Source organism: Lucilia sericata, unplaced genomic scaffold (genome assembly GCF_015586225.1).
Source record: "Lucilia sericata isolate MDLA Ls3-8-SP2 unplaced genomic scaffold, ASM1558622v1 Contig002670F_arrow, whole genome shotgun sequence".
Classification (NCBI taxonomy): domain Eukaryota; kingdom Metazoa; phylum Arthropoda; class Insecta; order Diptera; family Calliphoridae; genus Lucilia; species Lucilia sericata.
The window spans coordinates 1-26708 of NW_023996400.1; the positions used below are offsets into that span (position 1 = coordinate 1).

Below are 26708 nucleotides of genomic sequence, written 5' to 3' on the forward strand. Positions count from 1 at the left end.
ATAGTTGGGACTATAGAACAGTCTATATAGAATAGTCTATAGGCGAGACTATAGAATAGACTATAGTCGAGACTATGGAACTGTCTCTAGTCGATACTATAGAACAATCGAGACTATAAAACAGTCTATAGGCGAGACAATAGAACAGTCTATAGTCGAGACTATAGAACTCGAGTCTATAGAACAGTCTGTAGTCGAGTAGTCGTCTTAAAATTTATATTTTTATAGAGAATTTTCTTTTTATAGCCAATTTGGAATAAATTTTATATTTTTTTTTAAATTTCTTTTGCTCTAGTTTCTTCTTTACTTTTTTACCAACCTTTTTCTTTTTTTGGTTTGAGGTATTTCTTTGATTTCCAAAGTGTTGCAATAAATGTTATTTAAACTGACACTTAAACGAAAACTTTTTATATATACTTTTTATACTTTAAAATATATATTATAGAAAATACAAAGTTTTAAATTGAGGTTAAAATATTTTGTATATTGATTTTTGTTTCACTTAACCCATTGTAGTATTCTAGTTATAAAAATAACTAAAAAAACAATATACATATTTAAAGAAAATCTAAGTGTGAGTTAGAAAAGTGTTTGAGAATTTAGAAGCTTATAGTGGATTAATGTTTAACTCTTTTGCCTTGGTCTACTTGTCTAGAGATTTACATTTAAGTTTATAGATATTTTTGTGAAACAAAAAATAATTCATTTTATAACATTTCATTTCTTTTTCTTTAGTTTTTGGACCACAATGATGTTTTGCAATGACAGCAATAATATGAATTTTATTAGCATCAATAAAACTTTAAGACAAGAGGTAAGTAATTTAAGAATATAACAAAATTTTAGTAAAAATATTATTTTATCAAATTTTTTTAACGCCTTAAATTATGCAATATATTTCTTACACAATCTAACGTATTAAGTATACTACAATTTAGAAATAAACTTTAAACTATTGTTAAAGAAGAGACACAATGGTAGTAATGCACTTACTATAGTTTTTCAGGTATAAATCCTCAAAACAATAAGATTCTTTTATTATCTTCCACATATATACAAAGTCATTCCTTCTTTATCAAAAAACACATACATACATACGTACGTAGTTTAAAGACAATTTTACATTAAATGATACTAAGAATATGTACTTTTAGTAAAACTACAATCCCTCTTAGAACTACAACAACTCAAACGAAAGTAAATGTATTGTTGTCATAACTACTCTAATAATAGATGATAACTGATGGATGAATGGTTGGTATCTAGAGTTAATACAGTTTTTAAGTTGTTATCCACTAACTTTTTCCTGTTTCTAACATTTTACGGATTGTTTTCATACATGAAGAGTTTAGTAAGTAACTTTAATCCTTTTGTCATATATAATACATACTTACTACTTCATAAATAGTATTTCCGTTGTCTTTCTTTTTCAAATCCTGTAATATTTTCTTTTACTTCTGTTTCCTTTTATTCATTACTTACGAAAAATAACTATTTTCATTTTATCATAATTTTCGTCTTTGATAACTGTGCTGCTTTTTTTTTTGTAATTGCGTAGAAAAAGTAAATCTTACTTCTGGTAGATTTTGTTTCGAAATTGATTAAAAATGTAGTTTTGTTGGAAAAGTTTTATCTTAATTTGATACTTTGTTGTTGTTGTTTTTAATTTAAATTTTATTAAAAATTTTAAGATTCGACTATAAAGTCGTATACAGAGTCGACTATATAGACAACATTGAAGGCGATTATAGAGTCGACAATAGAACCCACAGTAGAATCGACTATAGAATTCAGATTATAATCGATAATAAAGTAGACTATAGAGCTGACAATAGAGTCGACAATAGAATCGATAGACTTTACATTCGACAATAGAGAATATATATTAGAGTCGGTCTACCACGCGCCTCTGAAGAAGAACTCAGGTGGCAATTTTTCTAGAGATGTATTTGGTAGTCCGAAATACCCAGCCAATAAATCCGTATCCCTCTGTATGTCAGATAATGTGACAAAGGATGTAGAAATTTCCAAAGTTAATTCGAACCCAATAAGTGCCCCGACGAGTTGAGGGAACGGACCTCAACCATATGTCGCGTAGCATGAAACAATATGAATCCTGTTAAGATGGCAAAAGCACCGAGTACTTCCCTGAAGTAAAAGATTTACTAAATTAGTACTAGTCTCCTGTCGGGCTGAGGAGTCTTTCCCGATCGTTAATCAATTACATCAGTTCCATTCTCAGACTATAAAGAACGATCTACGGAATAATAGGCTACTACCAAGTGTCAACCTGAAAATTCCCCAACATGCACTGGCGCTCTACTACGAGATACTTATCATCAAGGAAACATGCCGCGAGGGCGGGACTATAGAGTCAATAGGAGTCTGAACTATAAAGTCGTCTATAGAGTCCACAATAGAGCCAACGGCCGAGTCAACGATAGAGTATACGAAAGAGTCTATAATAGACTAGAGTATTGAGTCGATATACTCCACTATGGAGTTTTCTAAAAAAAAAAATTTCTATAAAAAAAGAAAATTTATCGAAAATTTTCTATAAAAAAGAAAATTTATGGAAAATTTTCTATAAAAAAAGAAAAATTATCGAAAATTTTCTATAAAAAAGGAAAATTTATCGAAAATTTTCTATAAAAAAAGAAAATTTATAGAAAATTTTCTATAAAAAAAGAAAATTTATGGAAAATTTTCTATAAAAAAAGAAAATTTATCGAAAATGTTCTATAAAAAAAGAAAATTTATCGAAAATGTTCTATAAAAAAAGAAAATTTATCGAAAATGTTCTATAAAAAAAGAAAATTTATCGAAAATGTTCTATAAAAAAAGAAAATTTATCGAAAATTTTCTATAAAAAAAGAAAATTTATCGAAAATTTTCTATAAAAAAAAAGAAAATTTATCGAAAATTTTCTATAAAAAAAAAGAAAATTTATCGAAAATTATATATAAAAAAAAGAAATTTTATGGAAAATTTTCTATAAAAAAATAAATTTCATGGAAAATTTTCTATAAAAACAGAAATTTTATCGAAAATTTTCTATAAAAACAGAAATTTTATCGAAAATATATCGAAAATTGTCTATAAAAACATAAACTTATCGAAAATTTTCTATAAATAAAGAAAATTTATCGAAAATTTTCTATAAAAAGGAAAAATTTATCGAAAATTTTCTCTAAAAAATAAAAATGTAAAATGAAAAAGTTGGTATAAAAGGAACATTTTTTGTTTCTTTTTTTATTATAATCTCCCAGATGATCCTGGTTGCAAGAATTAAATCACATATGCAATGCTATTACTCCTTATAGAGGAATTATACTTTTCTTTTGCTATTTTTTAAGTTTCTCTTTTCCACACTTCCGCCACAACTATAGGAATCGGTGTGTGTTGCATACAACTTTCATTATTATTGTCATCAGCAGCTGCATCATCATTTGTATTCTGTTCTTCCTATTTCCTTTATCTTGGTTGGTTTTTTTTTCCTTACATTAAGCTTAAAGCTATATTTTTACAACTTTTTTTCTGGGTTTTACTAACTTGACTTTATAAATTACATTTTTACTTTATTTTTCATTTCTATTGTATGTTTTTATCTAACATTGATTATTTCAGCAATATCAGCAAATAAACTAAAGAAGTTACATATAGTTAAAGAAGATTTTTTTTATATTGCTCAAGAATTATTGTTGCAACAATGTTCGATTTCTTCAAACTGTGGTTGGGGCTTGGTGGGATTGGAGCATTTCTTTATTAAGACAATAATGAAAACGAAATGTAGTTTCTAGTGACCTACACTTTTTGAGGTTGACATAGGATTTCAATAATTCAATGAAATCCTTTTTTATTCTTCTTTTCATGAAAGAAGTGTCGAAATGACGACTTATTAAAGATAAACTATTCTAAATCTTAATTTCTAGCATTTGCTTAAGTGGACAAATTTGTTTTGGTCTACTATATCTTAATGAAATGAGTTTTATGTAAATTAGTTAAAAATCTATTTATCTTTTATCGTAGCATGCAAAACCGTTCGCTTAAAACTTAGAAAACATTGAACATTTCCTTTTAGCGACAGCAAGTTTCTTATCAAGTGATTTTTAATTAGAAAAAAATGAAGTAAAATCAAATCCTCAATTACATTGTGGTCTTCGAGCAATCATTACGACTAAGAAAACAAACTCTATGAACTAAATAATTGGAAAATTTTTTTTCATTTCTTAAGGCTTAAAATAAAAACTGAACCAAATGATCTTGTAACTCAAATTATAAAAGAAAATCATAACATAATTTGAGATTTAAGGTTTGGTGATGTTTCCACGGATATTGGGTTAGTGCGTGTAGGAGTTAAGCGCTCGACTATAGACAGTTCTATAGCCTCAACTATAGACAGTTCTATAGTCTCAACTATAGACAGTTCTATAGTCTCAACTATAGACAGTTCTATAGTCTCAGCTATAGACAGTTCTATAGTCTCAACTATAGACAGTTCTATAGTCTCAACTATAGACAGTTCTATAGTCTCAACTATAGACAGTTCTATAGTCTCAACTATAGACAGTTCTATAGTCTCAACTATAGACAGTTATATAGTCTCAACTATTGACAGTTATATAGTCTCGACTATTGACAGTTCTATAGTCTCGACTATAGACAGTTCTATAGTCTCGACTATAGACAGTTCTATAGTCTCGACTATAGACAGTTCTATAGTCTCGACTATAGACAGTTCTATAGTCTCGACTATAGACAGTTCTATAGTCTCGACTATAGACAGTTCTGTAGTCTCGACTATAGACAGTTCTATAGCCTCGACTATAGAGAATTCTATAGTCTCGACTATAGACAGTTCTATAGTCTCGACTATAGACAGTTCTATAGTCTCGACTATACACAGTTCTATAGTCTCGACTATACACAGTTCTATAGTCTCACATATAGAGAGTTCTATAGTCTCGACTATAGAGAGTTCTATAATCTCGACTATAGACAGTTCTATAGTCTCGACTATAGACAGTTCTATAGTCTCGACTATAGACAGTTCTATAGTATCGACTATAGACAGTTCTATAGTCTCGACTATAGACAGTTCTATAGTCTCGACTATATACAATTCTATAGTCTCAACTATATACAGTTCTATAGTCTCGACTATATACAGTTCTGTAGTCTCGACTATATACAGTTCTATAGTCTCGACTATAGACACTTCTATAGTCTCGACTATAGACACTTCTATAGTCTCGACTATAGACACTTCTATAGTCTCGACTATAGACACTTCTATAGTCTCGACTATAGACAATTCTATAGTCTCGACTATAGACAGTTCTATAGTCTCAACTGTAGACAGTTCTATAGTCTCGACTATAGACAGTTTTATAGTCTCGACTATAGACAGTTCTATAGTCTCGACTATAGACAGTTCCATAGTCTCGACTACAAACAGTTCTATAGTCTCGACAACAAACAGTTCTATAGTCTTGACTATAGACAGTTCTATAGTCTTGACTATAGACAGTTCTATAGTCTCGACTATAGACAGTTCTATAGTCTCGACTATAGACACTTACATAGTCTCGACTATAGACAGTTCTATAGTCTCGACTATAAACAGTTCTATAATCTCAACTATAAACAGTTTTATAATCACAACTATAAACAGTTCTATAGTCTCGACTATAGACATTTCTATAGTCTCGACTATAGACAGTTCTATAGTCTCGACTATAGACACTTACATAGTCTCGACTATAGACAGTTCTATAGTCTCGACTATAAACAGTTCTATAATCTCAACTATAAACAGTTTTATAATCACAACTATAAACAGTTCTATAGTCTCGACTATAGACATTTCTATAGTCTCGACTATAGACAGTTCTATATTCTCGACTATATACAGTTCTATATTCTCGACTATAGACATTTCTATAGTCTCAACTATAGACAGTTCTACAGTCTCAACTATACACAGTTCTACAGTCTCAACTATACACAGTTCTATAGTCTTGACTATAGACAGTTCTATAGTCTTGACTATAGACAGTTCTATAGTCTTGACTATAGACAGTTCTATAGTCTTGACTATAGACAGTTCTATAGTCTCGACTATAGACAGTTCTATAGTCTCGACTATAGACAGTTCTATAGTCTCGACTATAGAGAGTTCCATAGTCTCGACTATAGACAGTTCTATAGTCTCAACTATAGACAGTTCTATAGTCTCAACTATAGACAGTTCTATAGTCTCGACTATATACAGTTCTATAGTCTCAACTATAGACAGTTCTATAGTCCTGACTATATACAGTTCTATGGTCTCGACTATAGACTGATCTATAGTCTCGACTATAGACTGATCTATAGTCTTGACTATAGACTGATCTGATAGTCTTGACTATAGACTGATCTATAGCTTATATATTGCCTGTAACCTTGGCTATAGACTGCTCTAATGCCTAGACTATAGACTGATCTAATGCCTAGACTATAGTCTGATCTATATTCTGATACTGATGTGTAGCCTCTTCTATGGACTGATCTATACTCTCAACTATAGACTGTTCTATAGTCCCGACTTTAGTCTGTAGACTGATCTGTAGTATAGACTATAGACTGATCTGAAGACTCAACTATACAATGATCTATAGTCTCGACTATAAACTGATCTATAGTCACTAATATAGACTGATCTGTAGTCTCAGTATCGACTTTTAATAATCTATAGTTTCAACTATAGATTGATCTATAGTTTCAACTATACATTGATCTATAGTTGAGACCATAGACTGTTTTAGAGTTTCGTCGACTGTCTGTTCTATAGCCTCAACTATCGACAGTTCTAATGTCTCGACTATAGACTGTTCTATAGCTGGCTCCTAAAATTATAACACAAATTACTTAAAATCAAGTTATTTATAAATAATGAACTTATAAAAGTTTTTCAATAAACTTGCAAATTCAATTATTATTATTATTTTTGAACATGAACTTTAGTATTGATTTGAAATATTCTATTAAATTCCTATTTATTATATTTCCAGCAAACGAAACTTTTGATATGTATTATATAAATAGTTTTAAACATAATATTTACTACAATAGATTGTAGAAAAATCAGATTAAAATGTTAAGAAAAACTTTTAACTGCATTTGGCGTCTGTCAAATTTTTAGCTGTTTGCATTGTCATAGAATTTTCTAATTCAATTTTCTAGTGTTTTCGAAAATCAAGAACACCATTCATACAATAGAAAAGACCACACAATTTAATAGAAAATGGCAACTTTTTGCTAACACACTTGTTTGTTGGTTTTTTGTTCTTTTTTTGTTGACGGGGTATAATTGAAAATTTGATTTCCGGCTAGAAAAACACGCACACAATCAAAATAACAAACTTAAGGTTAAAAGTTTGCTATTGCAGTTGTAAAAATACTATTTGTGGATGCTCTAGTTGCATTTTATTTTATTGTTTTCAGAATACCCCACAAAAAAAAACACTAAAACAAACAATATTACAACGCAAGTCTCCGAAAATACATTTTCCCAAGAAGAATAACAACTTTATCAACTTTCAAGGATTTGTTTTAAAATAAACAAAAGTTTATTTTTCTTAAGTTAAACAAAAGAGAAAAAAATTAACATTTTTTTTGTGCTTCCTGCCACAATCATGTCAAACTGTCAACAACCAAATTAATTTTTCCTCTTGTTTTTAAATCTAAGACAACAACAATAATAACTATGGAATTGTAGTCGGAAATGGTTGGCAAAATAGTACTCTATACCTGATGATTTTTTCAAAGATTAAATATCTGCAGTCAATACTATAGAATGGTCTATAATCGAAACATAATACTATCTGTAGACCAGTATATAGTCGAGACTATAGAACAGTCTATACTCGAGCCTATAAAACAGTCTATAGCGAAACTGTAGTCTAGACATACAGTCAATAGTCTAGACTAAAGAATATTCTATAGTCGAAACTAAAGAACAGTCTGTAGTCGTGAATATATATAGTCTCGACTATAGAACAGTCTATAGTCTCGACTATAGAACAGTCTATAGTCTCGACTATAGAACAGTCTATAGACTCGACTATAGAACAGTCTATAGTCTCGACTATAGAACAGTCTATAGTCTCGACTATAGAACAGTTTATAGTAGAGATTATAAAACAGTCTATAGTCGAGATTATAGAACAGTCTTTAGTCAAGACTATAGACTACTCCATAGTCAAGACTATAGAACTATATATAGTATCGACTATAGAACAGCCTATAGCCTCGACTATAGAACAGCCTATAGCCTCGACTATAGAACAGTCTATAGTCTCTAATATAGAGCAGTCTGTAGTCTCGACTATATAACAGTCTGTAGTCTCGACTATATAACAGTCTATAGTCTCGACTATAAAACAGTCTATAGTATCGACTATAGATCAGTCTATAGGCTCGACTACAGAACAATCTATAGTCTCGATTATAGAACAGCCTATAGGCTCGACTATAGAACTGTCTATAGGCTGGACTATAGAACTGTCTATGGGCTCGACTATAGGACAATTTATAGTTTATAGTCGAGACTATAGACTACTCTATAGTCGAGACTATAGACTACTTTATAGTCAAGACTATAGAACTGTCTATAGTATTGAGAACAGTCCATAGTCTCGACTATAGAACAGTCCATAGTCTCGACTATAGAGTAGTCTATAGTCTCGACTATCCAACAATCTTTAGGATCGACTATAGGACATTCTATAGTCTCGACTATAGAACAGTCCATAGTCTCGACTATAATACAGTCCATAGTCTCGACTATAGAACAGTCCATAGTCTCGACTATAGAACAGTCCATAGTCTCGACTATAGAACATTCTATAGCCTCGACTATAGAACATTCTATAGCCTCGACTATAGAACAGTCTATAGCCTCGACTATAGAACAGTCTATAGTCTGGACTATGGAACAGTCTATAGTCTCGACTATAGAACAGTCTATATTCTCGACTATAGAACAGCATATAGTCTCAACTATAGAACAGTCTATATTCTCGACTATAGAACAGTCTATAGTCTCGACTATAGAACAGTCTATATTCTCGACTATAGAACAGCATATAGTCTCAACTATAGAACAGTCTATAGTCTCGACTATAAAACAATCTATAGTCCCGACTATAGAACAGTCTATAGTCTCGATTATAGAAAAGTCTATAGTCTCGACTATAGAACAGTCTATAGTCTCGAGTTGAGACTATAGTAGAGTCTATAGTCGAGAATATAGAACTGTCTATTGTCGAGACTGTAGACTATACACTATATTTGACTCTATAGTTGAGAGTATATGATAGTCTGTAGTATACAGTCGAGACTATGTATGTAGTGCGAAGAAATATATTTGGGTGTAACACACAGCTCCAACTCATATTATCCTCCCTAGTGTGGGTATAGAGTAGACTAGAACCTACAGAGTGACAGACGGTCTTAAGCACACTGTTTATAAATAGAGCATTATTTTGAATGACACTAATTGATAAAATTATCGGTTAAAAGGGGATAAAATTGACATTAAACTAATTAGCTTTTCAACTCGATTAGAATAACAAATATTATCAAGAAAATATTAAATTTTAATTATTGTTGTTGTACCAGCAACAACAACGTATTAACGATAATATGATTTAGTTTATAGACCTTCAAATATCTGTGATTAATATGCACATTTGTCGGTATATTTCATTTAGACACATGCACACACATACATAAATTTAGCCTATAGACCGAAATAACGATTGCCAACATCATAATTAATAATTAACAAACAGTTTACATCGACAACAACAGCACAAATAGTTCATAGTGAAAACAACAGCAATAATATCGCGAAATCACAACGGCATTATTTATTAGCTTTATATTAAAGCAGTGTTATCCAACCGGGGAGAAATTTCATCATATACATATATTAGAGTGAAGGTAATATCTGAGTTCATAGATTCAAAATTTTGTTGTAAGCAATAAAAAATTTCGTTACGAAAAAGTTTGAGAATCCCAGCCTTAAGGTTACTTCAATTCAGAATGTGAATATGACCTATTTCTGTTTAGTGTTACAAACATTAACACTAACATATTATAGCTATACCAAAACCATGTTCAGTTTTAACCTCCCCTTAATTTATCCAAATATTTCAAAATTATAATGAATTTTTGGAATTTTGTAAGCTCATTTTATTTTCAGTTGTTATCTGAAAACTGAAAAAATGACATCAATTTAAAGTGTATATATGTCTATGTAATTGTATGTTAATATGTGCTCTGTAACATTTTCAATTTTTAACATTACTTCCATAAACACCTGTTCTATTTATAAATGCATTTCAATATGTTTTTGTTTTCACTTTTCTTTGTTTGTTGCAATACAAAAATAAAAGAGTTAGAATTTTAATAAATTTTCACACATTTTTTCCGCTTCATATTTCATGTTCAGTTTCAAAAAATCTGTTCAGTTCGTTTTTTTTTCTCTAGTTTGTTTTAAAAATTGTGTTAAAATTTTTCTGCTTCATGTAGCATGTAACTGAAATGTTGCACATACATACGTACGTTGCACAGGCCAAACATGTAATTCGTACATGTGTTTACCTTTACTGATGTTTTAGATCATAGTGTTTGAATAGAACTAAACGAGAAATATATATGTATGACCATCAACAATTGCATGTTAGGAGGGTCCACTAAAATTCGTTAAGAAGAGCCCATACTAAAGCCCTGACTGTAGTTCAGGCATAAAACTTTTATGTTTTAAAGTACTTAACTAATATTCCGCTAGACTATAGACTAGACTATAGACTAGACTATAGACTAGGCTATAGACTAGACTATAGACTAGACTATAGACTAGACTATAGACTAGACTATCGACTAGACAATAGACTAGACTATAGACTAGACTATAGACTAGACTATAGATTAGACTATAGACTAGACAATAGACTAGACAATAGACTAGACAATAGTCTAGACAATAGACTAGACTATAGACTAGACTATAGACTAAACTATAGACTAGACTATAGACTAGACTATAGACTAGACTATAGACTAGACTATAGACTAGACTATGGACTAGACTATAGACTAGACTATAGACTAGACTATAGACTATACTATAGACTAGACTATAGACTAGACTATAGACTAGACTATAGACTAGACTATAGACTAGACTATAGACTAGACTATAGACTATAGACTAGACTATAGACTAGACTATAGACTAGACTATAGACTAGACTATAGACTAGACTATAGACTAGACTATAGACTAGACTATAGACTAGACTATAGACTAGACTATAGACTAGACTATAGACTAGACTATAGACTAGACTATAGACTAGACTATAGACTAGACTATAGACTAGACTATAGACTAGACTATAGACTAGACTATAGACTAGACTATAGACTAGACTATAGACTAGACTATAGACTAGACTATAGACTAGACTATACTAGACTATAGACTAGACTATAGACTAGACTATAGACTAGACTAGACTATAGACTAGACTATAGACTAGACTATAGACTAGACTATAGACTAGACTATAGACTAGACTATAGACTAGACTATAGACTACACTATAGACTACACTATAGACTACACTATAGACTACACTATAGACTACACTATAGACTACACTATAGACTACTCTATAGACTACACTATAGACTACACTATAGACTACACTATAGACTACACTATAGACTAGATTATATAATTCAGACTATATTCCTGAGTATAGTTCAGTGTGTATTTGAGCTATAGTCCTTGTTTTGATCTTATAGTACTGCTATTATGCTATTTAGTTCATTAAACTCATTACGCTAAATCAAAACATTTTTTTTTTTTTTTCTTAATAATTTTACATTATTTTTTGTAATAGTTATTTATGTTGGCATAAAAAACTTTTTGTTTTTGTTGAAAATTAGCAGCTGTTTGCATAAATTAGTGAAACTAAAAAAAAATTATTAAAATTAAATCTAAGTTTTGTAGTAGCAACTAAGTTTGCATTAGCATGGCTGCGAAAATATGAATAAACTTGAAGAAGCTATAACTTGCTTTTAACCACCTTAATTTATATAATTTTGTTTTATTTTTAAAATTTTCTGGATGAAGCATTTTTTGGCTTTAAGTTAATTTATGCGTTTTTAAAGTAAAAATCATGAAGTGTATTTTAAACAGATACTTTTAAGAAATTTTAACAAAATCTGTTAAATCGGTGAAAAAAACTAGAATTCATAAATTAATTAATACTTTTTTTTTACAAAAACAAATAAAGTTTTAACTCTGAAAGTTTTTAATACATTTCCAATCAACTTTCAACTTCTAACATTAACTTCATCTCGAAATGAACTTAATCAATTGTATTTGTTGTTAGCAAATTGAAAAAAAGTATAAGTTTTTCAATAGTCTGTTAAAATTTTAAAAGTAACATTATAATGATTTGAATATAAAAAGAAAATCTAACAAATCATGTTGTAGATACTTTTACTTAAGGTTTTGAATGTAGACAGTTGAAAATTGAAGTAGATCCTTAAAGACAACCATTTAAATAGAGATGAAATTCAAACAACGCACATACTTGCATATATGAATCTGTAACTGACGTTATATGCGGAAATCAACTAAGTCATATTCTATTAAAAAATAATAAATAAATATGTTAAGTAATTAGACAATTCAGACAATAAGAAATTAAACGATTTCAACAGATTGGAAGACATTAAAGTGGATACAATCATACAAAATCTTTTCGAAATTATATCTGACTTAGGCTATTTTTGCTTATAACACTGTAATTCAACTATTAAAATGGGATCTTTAATGCTTTTCAGTAAATATTTATGTAAATAACACTTTCTGATTCTTTAAACAAGTAAGAAAGTATAGTCGGTCTTGACCGACCATATACATAATACCCTACACCAGTTATTAATATTAAATGTGATTTATTTTTTATAATAAGGCATTTATCTTCAATATTACCTTGTTTCTGATACTTTTAAGCAATTTATGAATGAAAAACTAATTTTCTGAAAGAGGCTTAATTAGGGGGGCTAGTTGCAAATATGAACCGATCCCGGTGAAATTTTGTGTACAAAAATATTTTTATAAAATATTTAGTTTTGTTTAATTTCATCGCGATATTAGTGTTTATAGGTGAATTTTGGACATTCAAGTCATTTTCTGAAGGGGACTTTGTATGCAGTTTGGCATGATCATCAAGGCTTGCATGAAACTTAGTTGTGCCGCTTTTTATCGTCATACGAGTATATTTAATATAATTATGAGCTCAAAAGCCCTATTCGGGGGGTTTTCATTGTAAAATAATGGAGCAATTTTAACTATTTTCAATAGGTTTATATCCCAAATTTCATCCAAGTATCTTGAAAATTGCGACCAGTATATTGCGCACAAGGTTTACATAGGCAGCCAGCCAGACGGACGGACATGGCTAAATTCGGGGGGTTTTCATTGTGAAATAATGGAGCAATTTTAACTGTTTTCAATAGGTTTATATCCCAAATTTCATCCAAGTATCTTGAAAATTGCGACCAGTATATTGCGCACAAGGTTTACATAGGCAGCCAGCCAGACGGACGGACAGACGGACATGGCTAAATCGACTTAGAAAACGATTCTAAGCCAGTTTGTATACTTTAAGGTACCAACATCAGCACAAACCCAATAAATCTCCCCCACTAAAGTTGTGTGGGGTACAATCAGATAAGAGAGAAAAAACTTGCATCTCGCTCTTCTTCTAAATAGCTGACCTTCTTTACTCACAGTTAGTTAGTTAGTTTGTTAGTTAGTTAGTTAGTTAGTTAGTTAGTTAGTTAGATAGTTAGGTAGTTAGGTAGTTAGGTAGTTAGTTAGTTAGTTAGTTAGTTAGTTAGTTAGTTAGTTAGTTAGTTAGTTAGTTAGTGTAGTTAGTTAGTAGTTAGTTAGTTAGTTAGGTAGTTAGGTAGTTAGTTAGTTAGTTAGTTAGTTAGTTAGTTAGTTAGTTAGTAGTAGTTAGTTAGTTAGTTAGTAGTAGTTAGTTAGTTAGTTAGTTAGTTAGTTAGTTAGTTAGTTAGTTAGTTAGTTAGTAGTTAGTTAGTTAGTTAGTTAGTTAGTAGTTAGTTAGTTAGTTAGTTAGTTAGTTAGGTAGTTAGTTAGTTAGTTAGGTAGTTAGTTAGTTAGTTAGTTAGTTAGTAGTTAGTTAGTTAGTTAGTTAGTTAGTTAGTTAGTTAGTTAGTTAGTTAGTTAGTTAGTTAGTTAGTTAGTTAGTTACTTAGTTAGTTAGTTAGTTAGTTAGTTAGTTAGTTAGTAGTTAGTTAGTTAGTAGTTAGTTAGTTAGTAGTTAGTTAGTTAGTTAGTTAGTTAGTTAGTTAGTTAGTTAGTTAGTTAGTTAGTTAGTTAGTTAGTTAGTTAGTTAGTTAGTTAGTTAGTTAGTTAGTTAGTTAGTTAGTTAGTTAGTTAGTTAGTTAGTAGTTAGTTAGTTAGTTAGTTAGTTAGTTAGTTAGTTAGTTAGTTAGTTAGTTAGTTAGTTAGTTAGTTAGTTAGTTAGTTAGTAGTTAGTAGTTAGTTAGTTAGTTAGTTAGTTAGTTAGTTAGTTAGTTAGTTAGTTAGTTAGTTAGTTAGTTAGTTAGTTAGTTAGTTAGTTAGTTAGTAGTTAGTTAGTTAGTAGTTAGTTAGTTAGTTAGTAGTTAGTTAGTTAGTTAGTTAGTTAGTTAGTTAGTTAGTAGTTAGTTAGTTAGTTAGTTAGTTAGTTAGTTAGTTAGTTAGTTAGTTAGTTAGTTAGTTAGTTAGTTAGTTAGTTAGTAGTTAGTTAGTTAGTTAGTTAGTTAGTTAGTTAGTTAGTTAGTTAGTTAGTTAGTTAGTTAGTTAGTTAGTAGTTAGTTAGTTAGTTAGTAGTTAGTTAGTTAGTAGTTAGTTAGTTAGTTAGTTTAGTTAGTTAGTTAGTAGTTAGTTATTAGTTAGTTAGTTAGTAGTAGTTAGTTAGTTAGTAGTTAGTTAGTTAGTTGAGTTAGTTAGTTAGTTAGTTAGTTAGTTAGTTAGTTAGTTAGTTAGTTAGTTAGTTAGTTAGGTTAGTTAGTTAGTAGTTAGTTAGTTAGTTAGTTAAGTTAGTTAGTTCGTTAGTTAGTTAGTTAGTTAGTTAGTTAGTTAGTTAGTTAGTTAGTTAGTTAGTTAGTTAGTTAGTTAGTTAGTTAGTAGTTAGTTAGTTAGTTAGTTAGTTAGTTAGTTAGTTAGTTAGTTAGTTAGTTAGTTAGTTAGTTAGTTAGTTAGTTAGTTAGTTAGTTAGTTAGTTAGTTAGTTAGTTAGTAGTTAGTTAGTTAGTTAGTTAGTTAGTTAGTTAGTTAGTAGTTAGTTAGTAGTTAGTAGTAGTTAGTTAGTAGTTAGTTAGTTAGTTAGTTAGTTAGTTAGTTAGTTAGTTAGTTAGTTAGTTAGTTAGTTAGTTAGTTAGTTAGTTAGTTAGTTAGTTAGTTAGTTAGTTAGTTAGTTAGTTAGTTAGTTAGTTAGTTAGTTAGTTAGTTAGTTAGTTAGTTAGTTAGTTAGTTAGTTAGTTAGTTAGTTAGTTAGTTAGTTAGTTAGTTAGTTAGTTAGTTAGTTAGTAGTTAGTTAGTTAGTTAGTTAGTAGTTAGTTAGTTAGTAGTTAGTTAGTTAGTTAGTTAGTTAGTTAGTTAGTTAGTAGTTAGTTAGTTAGTTAGTTAGTTAGTTAGTTAGTTAGTTAGTTAGTTAGTTAGTTAGTTAGTTAGTTAGTTAGTTAGTTAGTTAGTTAGTTAGTTAGTTAGTTAGTTAGTTAGTTAGTTAGTAGTTAGTTAGTTAGTTAGTTAGTTAGTTAGTTAGTTAGTTAGTTAGTTAGTTAGTTAGTTAGTTAGTAGTTAGTTAGTTAGTTAGTTAGTTAGTTAGTTAGTTAGTTAGTTAGTTAGTTAGTTAGTTAGTTAGTTAGTAGTTAGTTAATTAGTTAGTTAGTTACTTTTGCAACGTTTAACTGTTTTGCTCTTAGTATTAATACTACATACGTATATGTATAGAAATAGAAAAAAACCAACAATTACGTATGTATACAGAAAAAATTCAAAGCATAAAACTTATCCAAGAACATCCTGTTATCCTTTGCAAACATATTTCACTTAAATATTTGTGTTCATACACAAATATTTATTTAATAAAATTCTCTTGTTTAAAATTGAATTATTTAATATTTTGCAAACAAAAGCAAATGTTTTTCTGTTGAATATGCAAATTTTTTTTGGTAGATTAGTAACATGGGTCAGATAAAGTTTATTCAGTAGAACTTTTAAAAGTATTGCAATGTGAAATATGTACATACATACATATGTACGTATGCATGTGAGTATGTAGGTACATTTAACATGTCATTGAAATGGAAACATTTTTTTCATTTTCAGTTGGAAAATTTTTAAGAAATAGGTATTTTTTACAAATTTAATGGATTTATAACAATTTAAATGCATTTAGAAAATTAAAAGTTTAACTAACTGTCAACATTTAGCAAAATATACCAGTAAAGTGTTTTTCTTACTAAATAAGTTAAGAATTTTATTTTAAAAAAATTGTTTATTGTCACAATATTTTTAAAAAATTTTATAAATACCTTTTCCAAAATATTATCTGTTAATTATAATGAATTAAAAAATTAAAACTAATTATCATTTATCTCTTTTTATTTACAGTTAGTTAACATAATTAGAGGAATGAAAAATTCAAACGAATAGACCTGTTTTATAACGAAAAAAAAAAACAGTAAAAGAACAACAACAAACAAATGTTGTTGTATTACAAGAAACATTTTTGATGTGCGGTTAATTACGGTTTCGACCACATACGGACCACATCAATCTCTGCACTCTACTACTACAACTACTACTTCAACTACTGCTATTCTATATACATACATGCGCACAATATACACACACAAATACATATGCATTCACATAATACACATACAAAATACTTAATAATCACTTGCATAAAAAACCACACAACCACATTTTAACATACTCACACACATACATATTTAAACACATAAAGAGTTACAGCAACAAAAGAACACATAATCTTGCAACAAACAAACAAAAAATGCATTTTCAACAACAACAACTACACCACCTACAAAAACATGGTTTGCCATCAACAGCAATTACCACAACTACAACAAAAACATCATCATCAGCCTCATTTCACTCGTCATCACAATCATCAAAGTCCTTCTCCTCGTCCAGTTGCTCTACAGTTGCAATATCAAAAACCAAAGGAAATTTTATGAAAATCACAAACAAAACCAACTGTTGTAGATGCAGTAACAGCAGTAGTTGCTGCTCGCACTCGAAGGCAACCAGAACCTCAAGTCCAACATTACAATTGTTGTTGAAACACATTTTAATACTCCTGCTAACCATCTGCCATACAGTACAAATCACAAATGCGTATCTCATCATTGTACACGAGAGTACCGAACCAGGTACTGTTATCTTTAATGCCTCCGTTTATAAGTTGGGCTCGGAACGCCACTACAAAATCAATGCCCATAAGTCGGCTCATTTTGTGCATCATCTAGTCGCTGTCAATCACAAAGATGGCCAAATACAATTGAAAAAATCTCTTAAATGTGATGGCATCTATTATCCGAATCTATTTACTTTCTATGTGGATTCCACTTCGAATAGATTGCGCAGCATAGATTACTATAGTCTGCCTATACGTATATTCGTATCGGGTCATACCTGTAATGAGGATCGTCGCGTGGAGGAGGAAATTCATGCGCGTCACTATGAGGAAGAGGATACTGGGTATTCGAGACGTAGAAAAAGAAGAGATTTGCTGGAGGACATAGATGACTTAAGTAATAGTAAATCTCTGCAGCCTATTACCACAATAACCTCTAATACTTTAGATCTTTATAATCATAATCATTCGCGCAATGATTTTCGTGAGGGTGATTTGATATTTGGTGATGCCTATGACAATGAAATGCGTCATCGTATTTTGTCACGCAAGAGACGTGGTTTTAGTGACATAAATCCCTTTACCCTGGAAACTAATTTACATCGTCGCATTACCGATGCTAAGCAATGGATTTCGGAAACTTATGCCTCCTATGCCATACACACCACCGATAAATGGAATCAGATATGCTTAAGGAAGTCCCAGTTTATTAATAATTTAAATGCTTTCCTACCACGTTCCATATGTCAATATTGCAAAGTTAATTTCTTGGATGTCAATGATGAACGTTTCGCTATAGAACATCAAAATCGGGATTTAGTGGCCAGTCGTGATGTCTGTATACATGAATCCATGTGGAAAGTTAGCATAACCTTTAATATACGTTGTGATCGTAATGATATTGTGGACTCGGATCATCGTTTAAAGATAGTCTATCATCATCAGGAATTTAATGATACCGATATCGCTAAAAGAGTACGAAGAGAATTAAGAAATCAATCACCTTTCTTTGAGCAAGCCTTGTATGTGGCTTCGGTATTGGAAGAGCAACCAGCTGGCTCGACAGTCACCACTGTGAGAGCTCGAGATCCAGAAGATTCACCTGTTGTCTATTCCATGGTTTCTTTATTGGATTCTCGTTCTCAGTCTTTGTTTAAAGTTGACTCCCGAACTGGTGTGGTAACGACATCAGCCAGTTTGGATCGCGAACTAATGGATGTTCATTATTTCCGTGTGGTGGCCACTGATGATAGTTTTCCACCACGTTCGGGTACCACCACATTACAGGTAAATGTTTTGGATTGCAATGATCACAGTCCCACATTTGAGGCCGAACAATTTGAGACCTCCATACGTGAGGGAGCAACGGTAGGCTCCACCGTGATAACACTGCGTGCTACCGATCAGGATATAGGTAAAAATGCCGAAATAGAATATGGCATAGAAAGCGTAACGGGTAAGTTTCTTTAAATTTGTTTTATCCTTTAAGATTTCCTAATTTTCTTAATATTACTTTAACCCCTCCCTACATTCTTTATTAGATGGCACAGGTACCTTACAGGACCAGGAAATACCCATATTTCGAATAGATGCTCGCAGTGGTGTCATTGCCACACGCACTTCTTTGGATCGTGAAACTTCGGACAGTTATAATATTGTGGTTACCGCTTCGGATATGGCTTCGGCTCAAAGTGAACGCAAGACAGCCACAGCCAGTGTGTTAGTAAAAATCCTGGATGACAATGATAATTATCCGCAATTTAGTGAACGCACCTATACAGTCCAAGTACCCGAAGATCGTTGGGGTGATGATAATGTAGTGGCTCACATCAGGGCCACCGATGCCGATCAGGGCAATAATGCTGCTATACGTTATGCCATTATAGGTGGTAATACACAGTCACAATTTGCCATCGATTCCATGAGTGGTGATGTTAGTTTGGTCAAGCCTTTGGATTATGAAAGTGTACGCAGTTATCGTTTGGTTATACGAGCCCAAGATGGTGGTAGTCCCTCGAGAAGTAATACCACACAATTACTGGTCAATGTCCTGGATACTAATGACAATGCTCCGCGTTTTTATACCTCTCAGTTTCAAGAGTCTGTTTTGGAAAATGTTCCCGTGGGTTATAATATAATACGTGTTCAGGCTTATGATTCGGATGAGGGAGCCAATGCTGAAATTCAATATAGCATTTTAGAAAGAGATGATAATTTCCCTTTAGCTGTGGATTCTCGCACTGGTTGGATTCAAACCATTAAGCAATTAGATCGTGAAGAACAAAGTCGTTTTGCTTTTCAAGTTATAGCTAAAGATGGTGGTATTCCTCCCAAATCGGCCAGTTCTACGGTGGTTATTACAGTGCAAGATGTTAATGATAATGATCCTGTCTTTAATCCCAAATACTATGAAGCTAATGTGGGTGAGGATCAACCACCTGGTACACCCGTTTGCACAGTCACCGCCACCGATCCTGATGAAGATTCACGTTTACATTATGAAATAACTTCGGGCAACACCAGGGGACGTTTTGCCATAACCTCGCAAAATGGTCGTGGCCTCATAACTATAGCCCAGTCTTTGGATTACAAACAAGAAAAGAGATTTTTATTAACCATAACCGCCACGGATTCGGGTGGTAGAGCCGATACTGCTACTGTTAACATAAATATAACAGATGCTAATAATTTTGCTCCCATTTTTGAAAATGCTCCCTACAGTGCTTCGGTCTTTGAAGATGCTCCCATAGGTACTACAGTCTTAGTAGTCTCAGCCACTGATAGTGATGTGGGCATTAATGCTCAGATAACTTATTCCTTAAATGAGGAGAGCATTAATGGCTTAAGCAGTCCAGATCCGTTTTCCATTAATCCTCAAACGGGAGCCATTATAACAAATGCTTTATTGGATCGTGAAACCACTAGTGGCTATCTGTTAACCGTTACCGCCAAAGATGGTGGTAATCCTTCGTTAAGTGATACCACCGATGTGGAAATAAGTGTTACCGATGTCAATGATAATCCTCCGCAATTTAAAAATCCCTTATATCAGGCCTCTATACTAGAAGATGCCTTGGTGGGCACCTCAGTTCTGCAAGTTTCGGCCTCTGATCCTGATATTGGTTTAAATGGTCGCATTAAGTATTTGCTAAGTGATCGTGATGTAGAGGACGGTTCTTTTGTTATCGATCCCACCTCGGGTACCATAAGAACTAATAAGGGTTTGGATCGTGAAAGTGTAGCTATATATCACCTTACGGCCTTAGCGGTAGATAAAGGTTCTCCCTCCATGTCTAGCTCGGTAGAGGTACAAATACGTTTGGAAGATGTTAACGATTCACCACCCACTTTTCCCTCGGATAAAATAACATTATATGTACCCGAAAACTCGCCTGTCGGCTCAGTTGTAGGAGAAATTCATGCTCATGATCCTGATGAAGGTGTTAATGCTGTGGTCCACTATTCCATTATAGGAGGTGATGATTCCAATTCTTTTTCTTTGGTTACAAGACCGGGTTCGGAGAGAGCTCAATTGCTGACAATGACAGAGCTGGATTATGAATCTAATCGTAAACGTTTTGAATTGGTGATACGTGCTGCCAGTCCTCCTTTGCGAAACGATGCCCATGTTGAAATTTTGGTCACCGATGTCAATGATAATGCTCCTGTTTTAAGAGATTTCCAAGTGATTTTCAACAATTTCCGAGATCACTTTCCTAGTGGTGATATTGGCCGAATACCCGCCTTCGATGCAGATGTTAGTGATAAGCTCACCTATCGGATTTTATCGGGCAACAATGCCAACTTGATTAGATTAAATCAGACTAGCGGTGGCTTAAGTCTTAGCCCCCAACTCAATACTAATGTACCGAAATTTGCCACCATGGAGGTTTCTGTGACGGATGGCATCAATGAAGCTAAAGCTATTATGCAACTGGCGGTGCGCTTAATTACAGAAGATATGCTATTCAATTCGGTAACGGTACGTTTGAATGAAATGACGGAAGAAGCTTTTCTTTCACCTTTGCTGAATTTCTTTTTGGATGGTTTGGCCGCCATTATACCCTGTCCCAAGGAGAATATTTTCATTTTCTCCATACAAGATGATACGGATGTTACTTCACGCATATTAAATGTTAGCTTTTCAGCCAAAAGACCCGATGTCTCACATGAGGAGTTCTATACACCCCAATATTTGCAGGAACGAGTTTACTTAAATCGTGCCATTCTAGCTAGATTGGCCACGGTGGAAGTTTTACCTTTCGATGATAATCTTTGTGTCAGAGAACCCTGTTTGAACTTTGAAGAATGTTTGACAGTTTTGAAATTCGGCAATGCTTCCGATTTTATACACAGCGATACTGTTCTTTTCCGGCCTATATATCCTGTTAACACATTTGCCTGTTCCTGTCCCGAGGGTTTCACCGGCAGCAAGGAACATTATCTATGTGACACCGAAGTTGATTTGTGTTATTCCGATCCGTGTGAAAACGGTGGCTCTTGTATAAGACGAGAGGGTGGCTATACCTGTGTTTGTCCGGCTTCCCATACTGGAGTTAATTGTGAAACTGATATTAGAAAATTGAAACCTTGCATGTCTGACATATGTGAGGGTGGTTTGTCCTGTATGAATAACTATTTGAGCTCACAACCACCACCCTATACAGCGACTTGTGAACTACGTTCACGTTCATTCTCACGCAACTCTTTTCTCACTTTCGAAAGTCTCAAGCAACGTCATCGTTTCAATGTTAAATTACGTTTTGCCACCGTCCATGAAAATGGTCTGCTGTTGTACAATGGTCGCTATAATGAGTTGCATGATTTCATAGCTTTGGAAATAGTACAGGGTCATATTACGTTTACATTTTCCCTGGGAGATCGTATAGAAAAGGTGTCAATAGTACAGCATTCCAAGGTATCGGATGGCCAATGGCATGAAGTGGAGGTGGTGTATTTGAATCGTACTGTCACCTTAATATTGGATAACTGTGATACGGCCATAGCATTGGCTGGCAACTTGGGTGAACGTTGGAATTGTGCCAATCAGACAACTTTGAAATTGGATAAGAAATGTTCTTTACTCACCGAAACCTGTCATCGTTTTCTGGATTTGACTGGTCCTCTGCAAGTGGGTGGTTTACCCCGAATTCCTGCTCATTTTCCCATAGAAAATCAAGACTATGTGGGTTGCATTTCCGATCTACGTATAGATGAACGTTTTATTGATTTGAATTCTTATGTAGCGGACAATGGCACTATTTCCGGCTGTCCTCAAAAGAATCCTTTGTGTTCTTCAGAGCCCTGCTTTAATGGCGGTGTGTGTCGTGAAGGTTGGAATGTCTACACCTGTGAGTGTCCTGAAGGCTATGCTGGCAATCAATGTCAAGATACCATACCCGCTCCCTGGCGTTTTGCAGGTGATGGCAGCTTAAGTTTTAATCCTTTACTTAGACCCATACAACTGCCTTGGGTTACCTCTTTGTCGTTGAGGACACGCCAAGAAGATGCCTTTATTATACAAATACAAATTGGTCAGAATAGTTCGGCGATTATTTGCCTGAAAAATGGCATCTTGTATTATATCTATGACAATGAACCCATGTTTTTGGCTGGAGCTTATTTGTCCGATGGTGAATGGCATCGCATAGAAATCAAATGGCAAAGTTCTGAATTGCAGTTTTCAGTGGATTTTGGTCAACGTGTGGGTTCTGTGCCCATATCTCAGAAAATACAAGGCCTTTATGTGGGCAAAATAGTTATTGGTAATGCTGACAGCTCTATAGGTCATGTAGGAGATCTTTTGCCCTATGAAGGCTGTATACAAGATGTTCGCATAGGTGCGGCGCAATCAGTTCTTTCGCGTCCTACCATACGCGAGAATGTGGAGGATGGTTGCATATCGAAAGCTGAATGTCCTCAATCATGTCCCAGTCATTCTACTTGCACCACTTCTTGGGATGAATCGAAATGTGAATGTCTTCCCGGTTATGTGGGTGCGGAATGTTTGCCCATCTGCACGGTTAAACCCTGTGCCGCTGGTGTATGTCGTGCCAATGTTAGTGATTTTCGCGGCTATCATTGTGAATGCAATTCCACATATCAACATGGAGAATATTGTGAGAAGACGGTGCAACAACCCTGTCCTGGAGGCTGGTGGGGTGAGAAAGTTTGCGGTCCCTGTAAATGTAATGTTAAACAGGGTTATCATCCCGATTGCCATAAGACTACCGGCCAATGTCACTGTAAAACGAATCACTATCAACCTCCCAATGAGACCGCCTGTATACCTTGTGATTGCTATTCCATTGGCTCCTTTAACAGCGCCTGTAATCCTCTGACAGGCCAGTGTGAGTGTCGTGAGGGTGTTATAGGAAGAAGATGTGATTCTTGCTCAAATCCTTATGCAGAGGTAACACTCAATGGCTGTGAAGTTGTGTATGATGCCTGTCCAAGATCTTTTGCTGCGGGTGTATGGTGGCCACGTACTCCTTTAGGCAGTACTACTGTAGAAAATTGTCCTACACCCGCCAAGGGTAAGGGGCAAAGAACCTGTGACAATTTGTCGGGAGGTTGGAATATACCCGACATGTTTAACTGCACATCTGAACCGTTTGTGGAACTACGTAAACAGTTGTCACAATTGGAAAAAATGGAATTGGAACTCAACTCCTTTGTGGCCATCAAGACAGCGGAAAATCTACAAAAAGCTTGTATTACAGTAGATCGTACAAAGGTCCAGAAGAAACCTCCCATAAAAGATCATAGACGCTATAAAATGGAATCATCTTTCCTGCTAAATGAAAACAATAATGTATGGTCCAATGAAATAGAAATGGAATATCTTTCAGATGAAATGAAATTTTCTCATGATCGTTTGTATGGAGCTGATTTACTGGTAACCGAGGGTTTGCTGCAAGAGCTTATCAATTATGAATTAATGCAAAATGGTTTAAATCTCACACACTCACAAGATAAATACTTTATTAAGAATCTGGTAGAGGCAGCTAGTGTTATATTGGATCGTAAGTATGGCCAGGAATGGAAAAGAGCTTCGGAATTGATACAACGTGGCCCAGATGATCTATTGGATGCTTTCAACAAATATATGGTTGTTTTAGCCAGATCTCAACATGACACCTATACCAATCCCTTTGAAATAGTACAACCCAACATGGCTTTTGGTTTGGATATAGTAACCATGGAATCTCTATTTGGTTATGAACCCGAACAATTAAGTGAATATCACAAGACCAAGTATCTTAAACCGAATGCCTTTACTACGGAAAGTGTTATATTACCCGATACCAGCGCTTTCTTGCAACATTCGGCTAAACAAAAACCGGTTATCACCTTCCCCAAATACAACAATTACATACAAGATAAAACCAAGTTTGATAAATACACCAAAGTCTTGGTGCCTTTGGATATGTTGGGCATTTCACCACCCGAAAGTAATGAAGTGACCCATGGCTCTAGTGATTACAAAGCCATAGTATCCTATGCTCAATATAAAGATGTGGGTCAGCTACTGCCCGATATGTTTGATGAGACCATAACCAGAAGATGGGGTGTTGACATTGAAGTAGCTTCTCCTATACTATCGCTGGCAATTTTAGTTCCCTCTACCGAAGCCGAAGAGAAACGTATTGAAATACCCTATCGCAAGATATCTTCACAGAAGACTTTCTCGGTAACGGGATCTTCAGAACAGGAATTTATTGAAGTATTCGATGTACCCAAGAAACCAGGACAATCTTCAGGTAGTTCTGCCTCTGGCAGTGAAGAACATATGATTGAAAACATACGTATAACAGCTCATGAAATACCTCCCCCATCCTCCAGAGCAGAAGACAGTAATGAAGCCGTAGAAATAGAAGATGTTGAAGAACCTCATCTCAAGGTTAGATTTGATGATAATATAGAATTTCATGGCAATTCGGGAGAAGAAGTTATTGATTCCCCCGAAAACATGAATGGTGGTAACAACAACAACTATGAAGGTTCTATTGAACATGATGATTCCATAGAGAAAGGCGAAAATGAAGCATTTTATCGTAATCGTCGTTTGGTTAAGCGTCAGGTGGAGGTCATCTATCCCAATGAACAGCAGCAGCAAAATAAACATATCACCTATAGATCTTTGGGTTCACCCCATCTCTCGCAACCTATTAAACTGCAAATGTGGCTAGATATCGATGTTACACGCTTTGGTCCACGCTCCAATCCACAATGTGTACGCTGGAATTCTTTTACCAATCAGTGGACTCGCCTGGGTTGTCAAACTGACATACCCGACTATGAAAATATGCATTTGCTACCGCCACAACCCATACTAGTCAACTGCACCTGTACCCACATATCCAACTATGCTGTCATTGTTGATGTCATCGATCCAGAGGATATACCAGAACCTTCTCTCCTCGTACAAATCACCTCATATTCAGCATTCCTAGTATCACTGCCCGTACTGCTGAGTGTATTGATTGCCTTAGCTCTACTCCGTGGCCAGCAGACCAATTCGAATACCATTCACCAGAATATAGTGCTATGTGTTTTCTTTGCCGAATTGCTATTCTTTGTGGGTATGCAATCACGACGTAATTTACTTGAAAATGAATTCCCTTGCAAGCTGATTGCGATTTGTTTGCATTACTTCTGGTTGGCGGCATTCGGCTGGACGACGGTTGACTGTGTTCATTTGTATCGTATGCTAACGGAGATGCGTGATATTAATCATGGTCCGATGGGTTTCTACTTTGCAATGGGTTATGGTGCACCCGCCATCGTTGTTGGTCTATCGGTGGGTGTGCGAGCTCACGAATATGGCAATAGTCTGTTGTAAGTATATTATATGATTGAAAATTTGATTGAAAGTTTTTCTTTTTTTTTTTTTTTTTTGCTAATCGATTAAATTTTTTGTGTGTAGATGTTTCTTTTCCAATTCCTTCACGTTAGGTTTTGGAGGATTTTTTTTCTATTTTAAAATTATCCTGGTTTTAGTTATTTAGGTGTGTATACATGGGCACAATGTACAATGGGCCAGGATTGCGTAAATTTTTTTAGTCTATAGTGTATACTGTAGTCTACTCTATAGCCCTGACTATAGTTTACTCTACAGTCCAGACTATAGTTTACTCCATAGTCTATAGTTTACTCTTAAGTCCAAACAACAGTT

General features: G+C 33.5%; 1 protein-coding gene across 2 annotated transcripts in view; it reads left to right on the forward strand.

Moving 5' to 3' along the window:
* The first annotated feature begins 730 nt into the window (after positions 1 to 730).
* The window catches only part of LOC119614186 (protocadherin-like wing polarity protein stan), a 44642-nt gene continuing 18664 nt past the window's right edge, over positions 731 to 26708 (forward strand). For both annotated transcript variants that reach the window (XM_037970313.1, XM_037970314.1), the window contains exons 1-3: positions 731 to 814; positions 16759 to 18986; positions 19072 to 26371. In XM_037970313.1, coding sequence (XP_037826241.1) covers positions 17165 to 18986; positions 19072 to 26371 — 9122 coding nt within the window. In that variant the 5' untranslated portion in view covers positions 731 to 814; positions 16759 to 17164. The remainder of the gene's footprint in view (positions 815 to 16758; positions 18987 to 19071; positions 26372 to 26708) is intronic.